The sequence below is a fragment of the Carlito syrichta genome, unplaced genomic scaffold, assembly GCF_000164805.1.
Source record: "Carlito syrichta isolate Samal-C Ts95f unplaced genomic scaffold, Tarsius_syrichta-2.0.1 Scaffold303517, whole genome shotgun sequence".
Taxonomy (NCBI): domain Eukaryota; kingdom Metazoa; phylum Chordata; class Mammalia; order Primates; family Tarsiidae; genus Carlito; species Carlito syrichta.
Genome location: NW_007247613.1, coordinates 279,480 through 299,121, shown reverse-complemented (window position 1 = coordinate 299,121; position 19,642 = coordinate 279,480). Strand labels below are relative to the sequence as shown.

At 33.5% G+C, this 19,642-nt stretch overlaps 1 protein-coding gene across 2 annotated transcripts in view; it reads left to right on the top strand.

The window, feature by feature from the left end:
• LCORL (ligand dependent nuclear receptor corepressor like) overlaps window positions 1–19,642 on the top strand; it is a 196,765-nt gene that overhangs the window by 53,174 nt on the left and 123,949 nt on the right. For both annotated transcript variants that reach the window (XM_008058624.2, XM_008058623.2), the window contains exon 2: window positions 5,277–5,342. In XM_008058624.2, the coding sequence (XP_008056815.1) occupies window positions 5,277–5,342 (66 nt within the window). The remainder of the gene's footprint in view (window positions 1–5,276; window positions 5,343–19,642) is intronic.

The following is a 19,642-nucleotide window of genomic DNA, read 5'->3' as shown; positions in this document are numbered from 1 at the left end:
TTCCCTTTTGCTTTCCCTTTCCCTTTTCCTTTCCTTCTTTCCTTCCTGAGTTGGGAGTCTTACTCTGTCACTTAGGCTAGAGTGCAGTGGCTCAGGTGATGCTTCCACCTCAACCTTCCACATACTTGAAACTACAGGCATGAGCCTCTGCACCTGTGTCATTTTTCTTGATTAATTGTAGGGATGAGGTCGCTCCATGTTACCTAGGCTGGTCTCAAACCCCTGGGCTCAGGCAGTCCTCTTGCCTTGACCTCCAGAAGTGCTGGGATTACAGGCGTGAGCCACTGCTTCTGGCCTGGATGCACATTCTTTTCAAGTGCACATGGAATATTCACCAGTGCAGATCATATGCTATCCATAAATCAAGTCTCAATAAATTTAAAATGATTGTAGCCTTATAAAACGTTTTATGACCACAAAGGATTTAATTAGAATTCATTAACAAAGAAAGATTTGAAATTAATCAGTATATAACCTACAGGTAAAATAAGACATCATAAGGAAATTACAGATATTTGAACTAAATGAAAATGGAGACTATATCAAATTACAGGATGGAGTTAATGTAGTCAATAGTGGAAAATTTATAACTAAATGCTTAAATTAGAAAAGAACAAAGGCAGAGATCTCAAATCAATGATCTGGGCATTCAACTAAAAAGTTATAAAAATAAGTGCAAATGAAACTAAAAAACAATTAGAAGCGATGATATAATAAATGTAAGGGAAGAAATAAAAAATAGAATATGTGTGATCAATGAAAATCATTGAAAGCAAAAGTTGGTCTTTTGAAAAAAGATTAATCAAATTTCTAAATATTTGGTCAAAGCAATCATTGAAAAAGGAGAGAAGATACCTAAACCAATAGAGAGGAACATCACTACAGATGCTACAGATGTTAAAAAGATAAGAGAATCCCTTGAACACTTTTTCTCCAATAAATGCTATAAGTTATTCAAATTACCAAAACTGACTTTATAAGAAGTGAATAGCCTAAATAGTCTCTTTGTTGAATTTTACAACTGGATTTATAATCAAAATTTTGACACAAAGAAAACTTTAGATCTGGCTAATAATTAATAAATGTTATAATACTTGAACTCAGGAAACTGAGAACAGATCTTTTCCACTTTGCTTTATGAGGCCAACATTACCCTGTTACCAAAGCCAAATAAATACATTATGAGAGAAAAGATGCTCAAAATCATTAGTTAATAGAAAAATTGACGAAACCACTATGAAATATCCATATACATACTTGGAATGGCTAAAGTTAGAAAGAACCATAGTACTATGTATTGGTAAGACTGTAGTGCAACTGGATTGCTTACACAGTGCTGGTGGGAATGTTAAAAGGATGTAGTTATTTTGCAAAACAGCTTTTCAGTTTCTCAAGTTGTTGACAACAAACCAAAACAACTCTTTTCACTTAAAATAACACTTTTAGATCTATATTCAAGAACAATAATATATGTTCAGATGGACTTATGTATATGTTTATGTCAACTCTTAAAATAGCAGTCACATTTTAAACAATTCAAATGACCATTAACATGAAAATTGATAACAATTGCAATCCATATAAGGGAAACTGCATCAGCAATTAAAAGGAAAGTACTCTTGATAAATGAAACAACATAGGTGTTCTGAAAGACAATTTGTTAACCAAAATAAGTCAGATACAGAATTTATATTGTTTCCATTTATTTGCTGTTCTGGAAATGACAAAACTAATTTATGATGACAGAAAGAAGAATAGTTTCTCTGGGCTTTGGGATGTTCAAGGCATTTACTCAGAAGGGCACAAGGATACCCATATAAGATGATAGAAATATTATATGTCTTGGTTATGTTCTTGGCTAAATGAAAATGTAGATTTTCAAAATTTACTGAACTTTATTTTTAAAATGAGTACATTATATTATGTGAAAATTAGGCCTCAGTAAAGTTGACTTAATAAAAAATGAATCTATTTGTTAATAGATTATATAAAAGAAGAATTTCATGAAGTAGAATATATATGTAGTAGAATAAACTAACCAAAATCCAGCAAGGAAAGAGATAAAAAATACAGAAAGACTGGCATGAAGGATATAATGAGACCAACTGACATACTTTTTGATCAGAATCTTAGGAAATGTGTTTTCAGCAACATTAGCTCACTAAAAAAAGGTACTGTAGACAGAAGAAAAATAATTCTAGATGGTTGCTCTGAGAAAGCAGTGAAGAGCAAAGAAGTGGTAATTATATGTGCAAACATAAAAGAGCATTATGTTTAGTGCAGTACACAGAGCAATAGCATAAATAGGAAGGAATTCTAAGTTTCAGAAAAATGGATACAAATTTTGGTTAACATTAGACATCTTAATTTCTGAGTTAATCACAAAAGAATAGAAATAGAGGGCATAATTTTCATACTGATAGAAGAGTAACAAAGTGGAATGATAGTTTCAAAGTTTACCAAAAAAAAAAAGAGAGAGAGAGAGAAATAGAACTATGGAACCATTACACAAGTAGCATAAAAGTAGATAGGGAATTTAAACTGATACATTGATGATACTGTTAAATTACTATATTATTGCTATCAAGCAACTCTGCTTTTCTCTGAGCTGGCTGCGTTTTCAGATAGAATCTCTTCTTGAGATAAGAATGTCCAGCTTATAAATAACCTTTATAACATATGATCTCCCCAAATTAAAATATTATATCTTCTCTGTTTTAGTGTCACATATTGAGTTTCATGGAAGTGCTCTGACTGATCATGCTTAAAACATGTGACCACTCCTTGGCTCAGTCACCATGATCAGTCAGAAAGAGTCCAGCCTGCCCACCTTTATTATTAAAGATAGCACCAGCTGTTTATCATACCAAACCTAAAATTCAAGAGATTTAACATAAAATAAGTTTATTTCTTTATCAGACATAAAATTAAAATGGATGTTCCTAAATTGGCAGAGGGCAGCTGTGCTCCATGTAGTCATTCAGAGTTAATATATGCACTTTATTCATATTCAATAAGTAAAAGGCTTTTGAGCCGGGAAATAAATTGACATCCTCTGATGTTTTTGTTTTACAAATGAAGAAAGCAGCAGGAAGTAAAAATTTAAAAAAATATGGACAAGCTTTTCTTAACTGTTGGAAATTTAATATTATTGGTTTGTCTCCTTGAAGTTGGTCTATTATCTCATAATAATATGCATGTAAATTGGAATTGCTTTATTTTCTATAATAATGGGTTCTACATGTTAAAATATTTTATTACAAGTATCATAAGGCTACATTAATACAAGCAATGTGAAAATAAATTCTGACAAAAATATTACAGTGTATTTAAAAATAAATTTTACCACATGCTGTTTAATAATACAGAAATGTAATAAAAAATAATTGAAGATTTATTATGGAAAATATAATAAATTTTTATAGCCATATATTAGACCACATAGTCTAATGCAAAAAGCATTGCTAGAAATAAAGGGAGTTAATTCATAATAATAAAAGGTTCTATTCACCAGAAAGCTATAAAATTATGTAATTACAAGTACTTAACACAGCCTCAAAAATACATAAAACTAAAATTTAGAAAACTAAAAAAGAAAACCAAGGCACAATTTGGTGAAAGAGATGCACTTTTCTCAATGTTTGATAGTACAAGCAAACATAAACAAAAATGAGTTAAGGATGTAGGTAATTTCAGAAAGCATAATTAGCATGTTAACCTAATGAGCAAATATAGAATTCTGAATCTAACAGTTTTAGTATATATGTTTCAAGTATATGTAAGATCCTGGTGTTATCTGCTGAGGAATTAGGAAACACAATGGAACAAAAGTGTTAACTCCCATTGTGGTTTTTTTCTCTTCAGAGTAAATCTGGGAAATGTGTATTGTTTAAATTCAGTGGGCCCATACAAGGAAAGGCTGTATATTTTGTCCAATATACCACAGAATAGCATCCTAAAATAGCAATATGCAATATTTTTGAAGCACATGGATCACTACAAAATAGAATATCTTTGTAATAGGAGAGTTTGAGCTTAATTTAGCTGAATTGCTACTCAGTATAAGTCTTTTATTTTTTATTTATTTGAAAGTCTTTTTTATAGCATTCTTGAAAGCTTGCTCTGTTGGTAGGTAGCTTATTCACTTTTTTACCACTCAAGGGACCTTAGTACTAAGTCATTTTATAAATATTTTTTTCAGTACATATTTACTAAGTACTATGATAACTACTTTAGTCAAGTCTAAGACATCATTAGATATAAGATGCAACAATAATAGTTCATGTTTTATTAAATTAAAAAATGGCAGTCACTTTTTGATTATGACACACAATTGATTCTAAGGTGAATTTTGATTTTGCTTTTAAAACAATCTTTTAATTTATGAAGTATTTTTATGGAAGTATTGCTAATGTTTTACAATTTAGGAATACCACTGAGAAAATCTGCTTTGTTTTTGATTTGTCTGATTGACTGGAGGGTCTGGCATGCCACCATTCGTTTTTTTCTCTCTAATCCACACATGCTTAAATTAGTTTCTTTTCCTGGTTTCCCAATTATTTTGCCATCCTGATCATTCTTTAGGATGCCTGTAGTTTATTGTTGTTTAAAACAGAGTAGGATATAGACCTCAAAATTGAAAATTGTAAAATCTTAAAACTAGTATGTCCAGAAAGTAGAAAACTTGGAAAATTAATGAACTAGGGTTTTGTTAACTTGAAGTTTTTCATAAGTTTTTACTGAAAATCTAAGGCACTCCATAACAATTATCAAATTATTGTATTTTAATTTTTATAAGTAGATTTAAATTTTGTACATTATATTTTTCACAGGATTTCTCCCTGTTCACATTCATTTAATTTTTCTTGTTATCGAGGTTAAAGATTCTATTTTTTAAAATTAGCATTATTAATCAAATATAGATAGGATTATAGTACAAGTTTTTATTTATTCTTCCCCTGTCTGCAAGATTATTACATAAGAAATCTGTATGTAATATTGTAACCTCGGAATATTTCTAAATGACATAGTTTACTTGTTTTAATTGCGAATATTTGCTTATGAATATTTTCCTTTCTTTACAATAATGTAATTTCTGGTAGTCATTGTGTAACTGTTAATGTGTTGTATGTTTTCTAATTCAGTTTAATTCAACTATAGGAAAAATACAGCATGTTAAATTAATTTACTGATTGATATAGAGTTTATGGTTTTTAATTATTATAAAATGAAGCTTTTTGAGGAATTAATATACTTTTCTCTCTTTAAAAACACAGGTTTTGAGAGTATTTTAGAAGGGCTTTATGGACCACGGCTACGAAGAGACCTCAGCTTATTTGAAGGTAATTTTTAAAATTTTATTTAAAAAATTTAACCTCCTGCCCCATTTAACAAATCAGTAATTGTTCTACATTAGCTTTACATTACACATGAATTTATGATCTCTTTAAGTTAGAAAATATTTTAAAATTAATAAATAAAACAATGCAGATACTTTTTATTACATAATATTTTATTGCATAGCATAACTAAAAATTTTTTGGTACACTAAAGCAAGGTAGTAAGCAAAACTTCTTTTTGGCTCAATTGTATAATTTAATTTCTGTTGTTTTTATTTAAAAAAATTTTTTTTAGATTCAAAGGGTACGTGTGCAGTTTTGTTACGTAGGTACATTGTGTGATGATAAGGTTTAGGCTTCCATTGAGCCCATTAACTAGGTGATGGACATAGTACCTGGTGGATAGTTTTTCACCCTTTACCTACCTGCTTCCTTCCCCTCTTTAAGAGAGTCCCAGTCTGTCCTTCTCATCCCTATGCCTGTGTGTCTTCAATATTTAGTTCCCCCTTAAAAGGGAGAACATCTGTATTCAGTTGTCTATTTCTGTGGTAATTTGTTTAGGATGATGATCTCTAGCTGCATCCATGTTGCTGCAAAGGACATGATTTTGTTCTTTTTTATGGCTACATAGTATTTTATGGTGTATATGTACTCCATTTTTTTTTTTAAATCCAGTCCACTGTTTATGGGCATCTAGGTTGGTTCCATGTTTATGCTTTTGTGAATAGTGCTGCAATAAACATGAGAGGGCAGGTGACTTTTTAGTAGAAAGATTTATGCTCCTTTGGGAGGATTGCTGGGTTGAATAGCACATCTATTTTTAGTTCTTTGAGAAATCTCCAACCTACTTTCCACAGGGGTTGAGCTAGCTTACATTTCTACCAACGGTATACAAGCATTTCCTTTTCTTTGCAACCTCCCCAATGTTTGTTGTTTTTTTTAATAGCCATTCTGACTGGTATGAGTTAGTATCTCATTGTGGTTTTGATTTGCGTTTCTTTGATGATTCATGATGTTGAACATATGTTCTTATGTTTGGTTTGCTGCTTTTATGTCTTCCTTTGAGAAGTGTCTGTTCATGTCCTTTCCAACTTTTTAATGGAGTTATGCATTTTACTCCTGTTGATTCATTTGAGTTCTTTGTAGATTCTGGGTATTAGTCCCTTGTCAGAGGCATAGTTTTGCAAATATTTTCTCCCATTGTCTGTTAACTCAGTTAATGGTTTCTTTACCTGGTTTATCCTTTCAAGAACCAGCTTTTCAACTCATTAATCCATTGTATGTTTTTTTGGTCACTATTTTGTTTATTTTTGCTCTGATTTTGGTATTTCTTCTCTCCTAGCTTTCATTTTAGTTTTTCCTTGTTTTTCTAGTTTTCTTGGGTGACAGATTATTTATTTAGATCATTCTGTTTTCATAATGGGAGCATGCAATGCAATAAATTTTCCTCTCAGCACTGCCTCTGCAGCATTCCAGAGGTGGTGGTATGTTGTATCTTCATTTTCATGTGTGTCAAAGATGTTTTTTATTTCCTTCTTGATTTTGTTGTTTACTCACAAGTCATTCAGAAACAAGTTGTTAATTTCCATGTATTTGAAGATTGCTGTTGGTGTTAATTTTTTGGTCTTATTCCTTTGTGATCAGAGAAGATGCTTGGTATGATCTCAGTTTTTCTGAAATATAGTCAAGGTTGATTTCTGACCAAGTATGTGGACAATCTTGGAGTATGATCCACGGTGGGATGAGAAGAATGTATATTCTGTAGTTGTTGGGTGAAGTGTTTGTAGATATCTATTAGAGCTAACTAGTCAAATGTAAAATTAAGTCAAAGATTTTTTTGTTAGTTTCCTGCCCCTGTGATCTGTCTAAAGCTGTTAATGGGGTCTTAAAGTCCCACTACTCTAGTGCTGCTATCTCTTCTGTCAGGTTAGGGAGCAATTGCTTTATAAATCTGGGTACTCTTACGTTTGCTGCCTATGTATTTAAAATAGATCATTCTTGTTGTTGAATTCACCTTTTTATCATTATGTAGTACCCTTCATTGTCTTTTTTAGTTTTTAATTGACTTAATGTCTGTTTCATCTCATATAAAAATAGCAACCCCTGCTCTTTTTTGTTTTCCATTTGCATGGTAGATATTTCTCCATCTTTTTACCTTGAGCCTATGGGAATCATTAAAGGTGAGATGGGTCTCTTGGAGACAGAAAAAGAATGGGTCTTGTTTTTTTTTTTAATCCAGTTGGCCACTTTGTCTTTTAAATGGGATGTTAATGTCATTAACATTAAGGGTTACTGTAGTTAAGTGAGGGTTTGTTCCTATCATAGTATTGTTGAGAAGTTGCTTAGTGGCCTCAGTTATATGGGTGATTTATATGGTCTTGTAGCTGTGTGCTTGCATATAGTTTTGTGAGTAGTATCTTTCTTTTGTTTCCATGTTTAGAGCTTCCTTAAACATCTCTTATAAGGCGAGTCTAGAGGTGACTAATTCTCTTAGTGCTGCTTGTCTGGGAAGGACTTTATTTTTCCTTTGTTTATGAAGCTTAGTTTGGTGAGTTAGGAAATTCTTAACTGGCATTTCTTTTCTTTTAGAGCATTATAAATGAAATCAGGAAAGGAATCTGCATTTCTAGAGTGAAATTCAGGCTTAAGTAGTTCACTTAAGGAGTTACTCCTTCATAGATGAATGTAAAGAAATGATCAGAATTAAAGGAAAACTCATTACAACAGCAACAAAAGAATATTATAAATGGTCCTTCAATCTTTTCTGGCTAGTATGGTTATTGCTGAGAAGTCTGCTGTTATTCTAATGGGTTTTCCTTGGTAGGTGTTCTGTTCTTTCTCTCTAACTGCTTTTAATATTTTTCTTTTGCATTGCTTTTAATAATCTAATGATGATGTACCTTGGGGAGGGTTGTCTCATATAGTATCTCACAAGAGTTCTCTGGATTTCCTGTATCTACATGTCAACCTCTCTAGCAAGGGGAGAGAAGTTTTCAATGGATTGTGTCTGCAACCACTTTCTCCAAAGAGTTTTCATTTTCTCCTCTCTCAGTGCTGATCAGAGGTAGATTTGGTATCTCTGTAATCCCATTCCTGTTGAAGACTGTTCATTTAAGAAAATTCTTTATTTTTACCTGACTGGGTTGCTTTTGGGGATTAGTATCAAGCTCTGAAATTCTTTCTCTGCTTGGTCAAGTCAAGGTTAAGGCTTGTGGTTATGTTTTGAAATCCATGTAGCAAGTACATTTCTAAGAGTTCAGTGTGGTCCTTTCTTGGAATGACAGTGTCAGCTTTCAGTTCTTGAACTGTCTTCATAGCCTCTCTGATTTGGGTCTACTTTCTCTTACATCTTAATGAACAACATTGCCATCTGTAGTCTGACTTCTATATTTGTCATTAACAATAATTTGTTCTATATATGATCTATTACTTGGGAGTTGGTGCAATTGTGTGGGGGTGGCAAATCACTCTGCTTTCTTATGTTGCTGGAGTTTTTGCACTGATTTCTTCCCATCTTAGGGTGCTGTTGCTTTACATGCCTTCTCTCCCCCTTCTGGGTGCTACTACTTGTAAAGATGTTTTTTTCATTAGGTCTTGTAGTTCAGTCTGTACTCCTGTAGATGGCATTTAACCATTTATTTATTTTAATTTTTATTTTAAATATGTGGGGTACAATTCATGGTTAGGTGTACAAATGTTCACTCTGCAGGTACCCTTGTTGATGAGGTGTGCCCCCCCGAGCAGTTTCCCACAACTGCCAATCCTGCCCCCACCCTTCCCTGGTAGTTTCCCAGTACTGCCAATCTCTTTCTTATAGAATTACAATAGTTATTCAAGGTCCACTTATGAGTGAGAACATGTGATACTCGGTTCTTTATTTCCGTGATAGATCACTCAGCATTATAGCTCTAAGTCCATCCAAGTTTCTGTGAAGTTTATTATTTTGTCCTTTTTTATGGCCGTGTAATCTTCCATTGTGTATACATAACACATTTTTTTATCTAGTCCTCTTTCGATGGGCAGCATGATTGGTTCCATGTTTTCGTTATTATAAATAATACTGCAGTAAGCATGCGTGTGCAGGTATTTTTTTCATACAGTGATTTGAGTTCCTCTGGGTATATTCCCAGTAGGGAGATTGTCAGATTATATGGGAGGTCAATTTTTAGATCTTTTAGGAATCGCCACACTGTTTTCCACAGAGGCTGTACTAGTTTACACTACCACCAACAGGGTAGAAATGTTCCCTTTTCGCCACATCCTCTCCAGCATCTGTTCTTTGAGTTAGTGGTGATGACCATCCTGACTGGAATTAGGTGGTACCTCAGTGTAGTTTTAAATGCATTTCTTTGATGACTAGTGAGTGGATCAAAGACCTAAACGTAAAACCTCAAACTTTAAGAACCTTAGAAAATGCAGGAGACACGCTTATGGAAATGGGAACTTGTAACCAATTTCTGATCAAAACCCCAAGTGCACATGCCATGAGATGAATGGGACTTCATCAAACTGACAAGCTTCTGCAAAGCCAAAGAATCCATTGAGAAAGTGGGAAGACAACCTATAGACTGGGAAAAAATATTTGCCAACTGTATATCTGACAAAGGCCTAATATCTAGGACCTACAAGAAATTCAAATGTGCCCAAAGGAAAAAAACAAATAGCCCCATTACAAAGTGGGCAAAAGATATGAATAGACACGTCTCAAAAGAAGGCATACAAGCAGCCAACAGATACGTGGGGGGGAAAAAGGCATTTAACCATTTAAGTAAGGAGCAGCCAGACAGCTTGCTGCTCCTGCTTATTTTGGCTCTCAGATTTGCCTTTCGGGGACTTGCCTGGAGGGTCTGGCAGCTGACCTGCCTGAGATGGGCAGTGAGTCTGTGCTTTGCATTCAGACCATTGTAGGGATCCTACTTATTCCTTGGGCCCAGAGTGTGTAGTCTGTGTCTGAAGAGTAGCATCACAGATGAGAAAGGCTGCAGGGCACCCTGATTGCTCTCTGCTTACATTTATTTCAGCTACAGAGACTGTTTGGGGGAGCACACTGAATCATGCATTGGGCCTGCTTAATGGCGTTGGTTCTTGACTTCCCTGATGGGCAGGTTGGTGAATCTTTGCTGCCATGTTCAGGCAAGTGCCGGGATTCCCTACTCCCTCTCACTCTGAGGGGCTGGCAAGTTATGCCTAGAGGAAGCACCAGAACAGGTGACTCCTTGCTGCTCCTGTTTATTTTAGCTGTCCACCCATGCTGGGAGCTCCTGTTATCACTGTGTTGTGCTGCTCCTTCTTTAGCCTGGGAGCAACAGTGGCAAGGGCTGCAACAGCTCAAAGTATCTGCCCTTCAGCAGAGGAATCCTGAGCCTCCCTCCTTGACCGGCTGCAGGTGCTGAACTGCCTGGGGATCAGTGGTCTGAGGGATTCCATATGGGCTTAGGCAATGCTACCATGCAGTTGCTACTGGGGACTCTGTGCTGGCCTGGGAACCTGGTATGGGGGATGGTGTCACAGTGGTTCTCCCTTGACTCAGATCATCAGGGTTCCTGGTGGCAATCTGAGCTCCTGGGGATTTCTTCCTCATTCCATCAAAACAAAATTATTTTTAACTTAACAGGATACATTTTCTTATTTCCATCATTCACCCCTTCACCTCATTGAGGGAGTACTCCTGTACTTCCACACTGGGTCAAGGTTGTATCAGTGGCCTTTCTTACTACATTCTTCTGTCTCTCATGTTTCTGTTGAGTTCCAAGGTATGTTCCTCATCATACTGCTTTGAATGTAGAGATTCACTCCCTATTTTCAGTTCCTCTTCGTGGGAGAGGTACACAACAGCTGCTTCTAGTTGGCCATCTTGCCAAATTGCCTAATTTTTAAATGACATGCCGCAACTTATTCCTAAATGGGATTTAAGTAAATCAATAAAACAAATGTTAATTAACTTGTCAGTTAAATAATTGAATTACTTAGTCAAATTATTCATTTTAATTGTCGTATTTAATTTACTAAATTTAAATAAACAGTCAAATAATATCTTCTAAAAATTGTCATTCTAATTTTTATTTTTAAAAATTTGTATAGTCTTTTTATATTTTTCTTAGTGAAATGTTTGTTAATATTGGAAAGGGGGAATCTGTGGCTAAGCAAACTAATACATTAATTTTATCTTTTTTTCAAGACATTCTTTCTAATGTCTGATGAGCTAGAGCTGTTAGAAAACACTTTTTAAATGAATAATTTATAGAAAATAATACTGAATAGAAGTCAGGAGACTGATATATTCTAGTTTTCACTGAACTTTGGAACGCCAAATCAACGCAAACCTATAAGGGCAACATATTTCTATGAACTTGGCTCTTCACTGGCGTAGTTTTGAAAATAAGTAGAGCCTTTGTTTTTATATTGTTCGGGGAAAAAGTGTCATTGGTAAGTGATACTGGTAGTCATGATGCTGATATTGATCAATAACAAAATTATTTTTAACTTAACAGGATACATTTTCTTATAGTTGTGACCTGCTTTGATTTTCTTTTCAACTGTTATATCTATAGGCTATTCCTAAGTAGTAATTTTATCCTTATATTACCACTTTGTTTTCAGACATGTCATTAAACCATACTGAATTTTCTTCTCTTATTTATCAAAAATTATGTTTTGTCCAATAAGTTTTAGAAGTTGAGTGCAATTCATTGTTTTAGTATTAGATGATTTTCCCAAAGTGTTACATCATATGATTGCCATCATATTTTATACAACATATTCCAAAAAACAAAGGTTTACTGACAGATTGAAAGCAGTTTAAGTGATAAAATCTAATGTGTTCAAGGTATGGTTGGGAAAAAGAACTTTGTATGGATTACTTAGTAAAATTTAGGGCCCTTATGTATTTCTAGTACAGCCTTCCTAAAAGAAATAGTTTATCAATAAATCTCAAAAGCCTAAAAAATACGTAATTACACAACATTTTTACTTTAGGCTACCTCAAGAAAATAATCAGATAAGTGTGCAAAAGATGTATATGTAAGTCTGCACATTCTGGTCCCTTTGAAGTTGTTTCTAACTTTTTTGCTATTTGCTAAAAATAAGAGACTACCTAATAAATTATTTTATATCCACAATTAGAATATTTGCAGCCATTAAGAGTTACGTTGCAGAGTTTATTAATGACATGAAAGGATTGTTTGGGTAAAGAAAAGGGTTGCTGTGAATATACTATATACTGATTCATCCCTTTTTTATATAAAAAAAAGAAAAGTATGTTTGCTTTTATTATAAATGGACTTGAGAGAAAAAACACCAAAATGTTCATGATAGTTATATTTGATTATGGATTATGGATGATTTTGGTTTCCTTTTTTATACATGAGGGCTTTTTAATATCAAACATGCCTTATATAATTTTAAAACAAAATTTTTTTAAAAAGCTCATTTTACTTTTTTTTTCACTGCAGCTCTTGAATATCGGAAAAGAAGGAGGATTATGACTGACTAAGAGCATTATATATTTTTACCAACTTTTAGTTTTTTCCAGTATAATGATTATGTATGTAATAATAGAACAGTGTGAAATATCAGATGAACTCTATTCAGTTTTATAAATTATAGAACCATAAAGGAAGTTTAATTTTATCAGGGCTCTTAAATTTATCAACACATTATTTCACATATAAACTGTGTTTTCTTAAACTGTCTTTAGGGTGGGAATGGGATCTTGCAGGTATGTAGGAACATAGCAGTTTTTCAGTCTTTCCCATCTAGTTTTTGAAGAACCTGTAGATAATCTGAAATGTATTGCCAACAGCCTGTGATTTTTCTGAAGTCATTAAATCTTGAGGTCGGGACATGCTATTCGGCTTTTATTAGTAGCAACTAGTGAGTGCTCAAAAGTATTTGAATAGCATATTGAAGCCCTTGGGCTCCTGACTGCTGTATGGCAATGTGGGTTACAGGTTTGCAGCTGTTACCTCCTTTTGTTCCTGATACAGGCATCCTGGAACCCAGATTGTCACTCCAAGAAATACTGCCTTGTGTGTTCAGAGTTTTATATTTATGTAATACTATTTGTTATTGATTGTAGCCTCCTCTTCCAAAGACTGTAGTGTAAATATTCATGGAAGATTTTGATCTGTGATACCGTAGGTTAGCTGTTTTATAGCTTGCTTGGAAACATAGAGCACTAGGAGATAACATTTTTGTAGACGTATCTGAAATTTTATAGTACAGTTCATTTGCAAAATGTATAGTGTCAGTATAGATTTTTGACTTTGATTTCCGATTGAATTACTTCTGTGTCTCTTATCTGGTCATTTTTATGTGCTGTTAACCTTCCATTGCACTCTGGTACTTTACATTCTTCTGAGACCCAAGGTTTCTAAGGGTCCATTTGTCTTCTGTGTAAATGTTTTAAGTTGAGAGAGTGAAGGTGGTGATGGGAGTAGTCAAAAGTTCTCTGCTCATTCTTTATTAATGTTGAGCAGGATAATTCAGTTATGAATCATAGCGCTGAAGGTATGCATGAATGGTGTCTGTCCCAACAATCTATATTCAATCAGCTGAATAATATTCATGCAGAACATGACGTTAAGGGTGGAGAATCCAAAATGTGCCCATTCTAGTGTTTTGTCATTCTTATGGCTAAGGAGTGCTTTTTCTTACATCTGTTAATTATAATCATTTCTTATTTTAGCATAATTTTGCACTGAATTAAATATTTTAGTTTGATACGATGCTAATTTTAGTTTCACCAGTTTTTCTGCTGAGCTTACAAATGAACTAAAGAAAAAGCTAACGAATAAAAAATTCAACCTATGCTTGATGTTTCTTCAACCTTCCCTTCTTACCTGCTGTCCTTCCATATTCATATTCTAAGTCAATGTTACATTTTATTACCTTCTGGTAACACGGGTTACGACTTGTGACCCTTGGCCTCTTGCTTTCCCCATGTTTGTTTATATACTTATAAACATATATTATTTTTTATATAGTTAGGTTGTATGTATATTTACATCCCTTTAGAAATTTATTATTTATTTTACGAAGAGCCAAATATTCTAAGGAAATAAATGCCTGTAGTTTATTTTTAGATTATCATTTATTTATATATAATGATATATATAAATAATGTTCATTTTAGAAAATTAGAAAACACATGTTCATTTTAGAAAATTAGAAAACACAGATAAATCAGAAAATTAAAAAACACATGTTGATTTTAGAAAATTGAAAACACAGATAAATCAGAAGGAAAAAAATTACCCCTAATCTTAACTACCTGGAAATAACCTCTGTCATCTATCATTTTAGTATAAATATAAAATGCGTATTTGTGTATATTTTAAAGATTGTATATAGTATTTCGGCAATGTATACTTTTTTATCCCTACTGTGTTCACTAGTATGTTATTTGGGTATATAATGTTCTAGATTATCATTTTTAATAGCTACATAGGATTTTATGGAAATATAATTAATTTAACTAATTATTTTAATACTCCATTGCTGTATATTTTATTTCATACATCTTGTACTTGATGGCCCTTTTTGTGCTTTTGGGGAGGAAGCTATACAATTAGTTAAGCTTTGAATCTCAGTCTATTTCTTACGCATATATGCACATATTTGCTTCATTGCTATTTTATTCCCAGTGTTCGAACTTTGTTTCTCCAGGTGCCTTAGGTAAGTTCTTCCTCTTTTTCTTGCTTTTTTTTTTTTTTTTTTTTTTTTTGAGTTGGAGTCTCACTCTGTCGCTCACTCACTCACTCAAACTGGAGTGCAGTGACCGCTCTCGGCCACCACAGCCTCAACCTACTGGGCTCTGGCGATCCTTCCGCCTCAGCCTTCCAAGTAGCCAGAATTACAGGCATGCGCTACCATGCCCGGCTGATTTTTTGATTTATTGTAGAGATGAGGTCTCGCTGCCCAGGTGGGTCTCGAACCCGCGGGCTCAGGCAGTCCACTCACCTCAGCCTCCCAAAGGCACGGGATTACAGGCTGAGCCACCGAGCCCGGCTTTTCCTGCTTTTTTAGATTGAAAAAGTTTTTAGTCAAAAGTTGATGGCTAAAGAGTAATGATACTAATTATCGTAATAATATAATATGTATTTGCAAGAATGAAGACAGTCATGTGTTTTGAAGGAAATTTAAACTAGTGCTGTATGTTGAAGTTGTTTGTTTCAGAACATCTCCAGCATTTTTTCATTCTCTTCTAAATAAGTATACTTTCTTTGTTGTTACCATTATTAAAAATGGTTTACTGTTTAAATGCTGAAACCATACAGATTTGTTTGCTGGAGTCAAATTGATTAGTGTATGTTTTTATTTTTTATTTATTTATTTATTTATGTTTTGTGCTGAATTTTCACTCCATTGCCCAGACTGGAGTGCAGTAGCACGCTCACTGCCATCCCAGCATCAACATGTTGGGTTCTGGCAATCCTTCTATCTTAACCTTCCAAATAGCCAGAAGTAGAGGCGCACACTGCCATGCCTGGCTAATTTTTTTTTTATTTATTGTAGAGACTAGGTCTTGCCAATTTGCCCAGGCTGGTCTCGAACCCACGGGCTCAGGCAGTCCATTCACTTCGGCCTCCCAGAGTGCTGGGATTATAGGCTGAGCCACCGAGCCTGGCCAGTGTATGTTTTTAAATAGACCATTTGAAAACTGAACTTTTGCTACTCACTGTTCTCAATTTAAGAAACAAATAAATTGGATAGCAAAGGAGTCTTGTATATTACTCTTAATTATTTTTAGTTGTGAAATTAAATGCATAACATAGTGTTTATTTTATTAAACAAACCTTTACTTTGCAAACCTGCTACTGCTTCTGTTGAAATACATATCCTAAAGTTTACCCTGTTACCTTAAAGTCAACTTTGGCACACAGTATTTCAAAGTTGAAGACTTCTGTATCATATACACTTATGCTTTAAGAGGTTACATTTTAATTTTTGAATGCAATTCAGAACCACCTCCAGATTGAGTGGTTTTGAAAGAAGTTGAGTACCGCTAATTTTTAATTTGTTGCAAACAAAACAGAAGTCAGTTTTCTATCTTCTTTGATCTGTCTTATGATTCTTTGTCCTTTTGAGGAAAGTATAACTGGTCTTTCTTTTTGGAGTTAGATCTCCAAAGAAACTTTGAATGGCATGAACTTCACACATTTATGTGCTCCCAGAAAAGTTCTCAGTACCTTAGGCCTGTCTTTCCTCCTCTGTTTGCCCTAAAGAACTTCTCCTTCCATCATAGGACCTTTTAAGTAAAAATTTACTCTTGTGTTCTACTTTTGTTGATCTTTTCTTATGTTTTTTCCTTATGTTTTTGGTATTCTAGTTTATTTCATCTAGAGAGAGGGACCTCTGATTTTACTTGCTCAACTATGTTTATTTACAAAAATTTAAACAGCTTGTATGTGGTGTGAACCTCAGTGCAGTAGACCTGTGGAAACTGGGTGGTGAATGCTTATTGGTTTTTCTCTAGACGTGCCCTTATATCAAAGGGATTATTTATATCAAATCTACAGGCAACAACATGTGAACTAAATTCAGTGTGTTGACTGTTTTTAAATGACATGAAAACTAAAAATGATTTTTACATTTTTAAATTGTTGAAAAATTAATAATTTATAACCTGCTAAAGTTATATGAAGTTCACATTTAATTGTATAATTAATAAAGTTTTATTGGACATAGTTCCCTTCATTCATTGGCGATTGGCTGCTTTTGTGCTGCAGTAGTGGAATTGAGTACTTGTGACGGAGACCATATGGCTGGCAAAACCTATGATACTTACTATTTGACTATTTATAGAAAGCCAAATATTGATACCTGACTTATAACACTGACTGAAACTTAATATGTTTTGTGTAATATCCTTATTCCCACCTGTTAACACCATGATTGTGGAGAAGACAAAATTACTTTTTAATAAGATTTATTGGATCCATTTTGAATGCTTATTTTGTGATAGACACTGTGATTGGCAATCAGGAAAGAGAGATGAATAAGTAAGATCTCTTCTTACTAGCAACTCATGGACTAGTATTAACTCAAGTTGGTAGTTTTTGAATGTGAATTGATGATTATTACATAGCTAAAACAAAAGAATGTAATATTATTTTTGTTAGTTATGTAAATTAACTCATCACACATGTTTGTATTTGATATATATTTATCTGAAGTATTCACTGAGACTTATGTGAATGTATTCATCACAATATCTATCATACAAAGATTGGAAAAACAGGCTATATATTCAGCAGTAGGATATTGAGTAAATGGATCATGACACATCTCTTTGATGAACTATACTTATCAAAAATTATTTAGTATTACAGTTGAGCATGGGAAATAATTGTGATAAATAAGCACAAGTGTATAATATTCTATTTTGTAAACTAATACTTTTTAGAGCAGTTTTAAATTTACAGAAAAAAATTGAGCAGAAAGTATGAAGAGATTCCATACAAGTCCTTTCCTTTGTCTTTAGGTTCTTTCATAGTCACATCTTTTGTGGAACCAATATTGATACATCATTATTAGTAAGGTTTTATACTTTACATTAGGTTCAGTCTTTGAACCTATAATGGTATTGTATTTGTCTAGATTCACAGTGTCATGAATCCATCATTACAGTATTATACACAATACATATTACTGCCCTAAAAATTATCTGTACTGTGCCTATTCGTTCCTCCCTTCTTCCCCTACCCCTCAGCCTTTGGCAAACACTGATCTTACTGTCTTCACAGTTTTGTCTTTTCCAGAATGTCATGTAATTGGAATTATATAGTTTGTAGCTTTTTCAGTTTTGCTTCTCTTACTTAGAAATATGCACTTCAGGATCCTCTGTGTCTTTTTCTGGCTTGATAGTTCATTTCCTTTTATTGCTGAATAATATTGTTTGGTATAGATGTACCACATTTTGGTTATCCATTCACCTATTGAAATGCAACTTGGTCACTTTCAAGTTTTTGCTTTTAGGAATAAGGTTGTTATAAACATGAATCTGCAATGTTTTGTGTGGATGAGATTTTAAAATTCATTTGGGTAAATACTTAGGAGCACTATTGATTTATCATATAGAAAGACTATGTTTAGTTTTGTAAGAAACTGCCAACCTGTCTTCAAAAGTAGCTGTAGCATTTTGCATTCCCACCAACAATGAATGAAAGTTCCTGTTGCTTCATGTCCTCACCTGTATTTGATGTTGTCAGTATTTTGGATTTTAACCATTCTAATAGGTATATAGTGGTATCTCATTGTTTTAGTTTGCAGTTATGACATGATTTCAAGCATCTTTTCTTATGTTTTTTTCCCCATCTGTATATCTTCTTGGGTTAGGTGTCAGTTCACACAAGTTTGGGTATTTGGGTAATGATGGCATCATAGAATAAATGAGGAAATATTTTCCCTGATTCTGTTTTCTGGAACAGATCATATGGAAACCATCTGGACTGGTGCTATCTGTTTTGAAAGGTTTTAATTATTGACTTAATTTCTTTAATAGATACGGAGTTATTGCAATTGATCTGTTTTGGCTCGTGTGAGATTTGGCAGATTGTGTCTTCTGAGGAATTGGTTCATTTCATCAAAAGTTGTCAAATTTGTTGGCATAATGTTGTTCATATTCCTTTATTATCCTTTTAATGTCCACAGGATCAGTAGTTGTGGCCCACTTTCTGCTTCTCATTTTAGGAATTTGCATTTTCTCTTTTTTTTCTTGATTAGCTAGCCAGGCTTGGCTAGAGGTTCATCAATTTTATTGATCCTTTCAAAGAACCGCTGATTCTTATTTTTTTAAAAACATAAAATATAAACTGGAGGATCTGTAGTAAAATGTTAATCATTGTCTTTGAATGATAGAATTATGAATGTTATTTTTTCTTTTTGATTTTTCAATATAGTTAATATGTAGCTTCGTAATGAAAATTTAATTACATTGCCTATTGTTCAATATCTTTCTACCAAGTCAACACAGTTATGACCAGTGTTTCATGATCCTCATGAAAAATCTGGTTCAGAATTCTCCTTTTTCATTTTCCGTTGGATTTTGTCTGTGGGAACTCTAAATTTACATCCTATGATTAAAGGGTACTAAAAAGAATAAAAACATTCAAAAGACATGAGGTTATTTAGAAGAAAATGGAAGTAATATTTATTAAACTTGTTAGATGTTTTGCATGTTTTAATTTTTACTACAACCTTAAGATGCGATTATTATTCTTTTTATTTTGCAAGTGAGAAAACTGAAATTCAGAGAAAGTAACCTGCCTGAGGCCACATGAGTATGTGGAAAAGCCCATGGT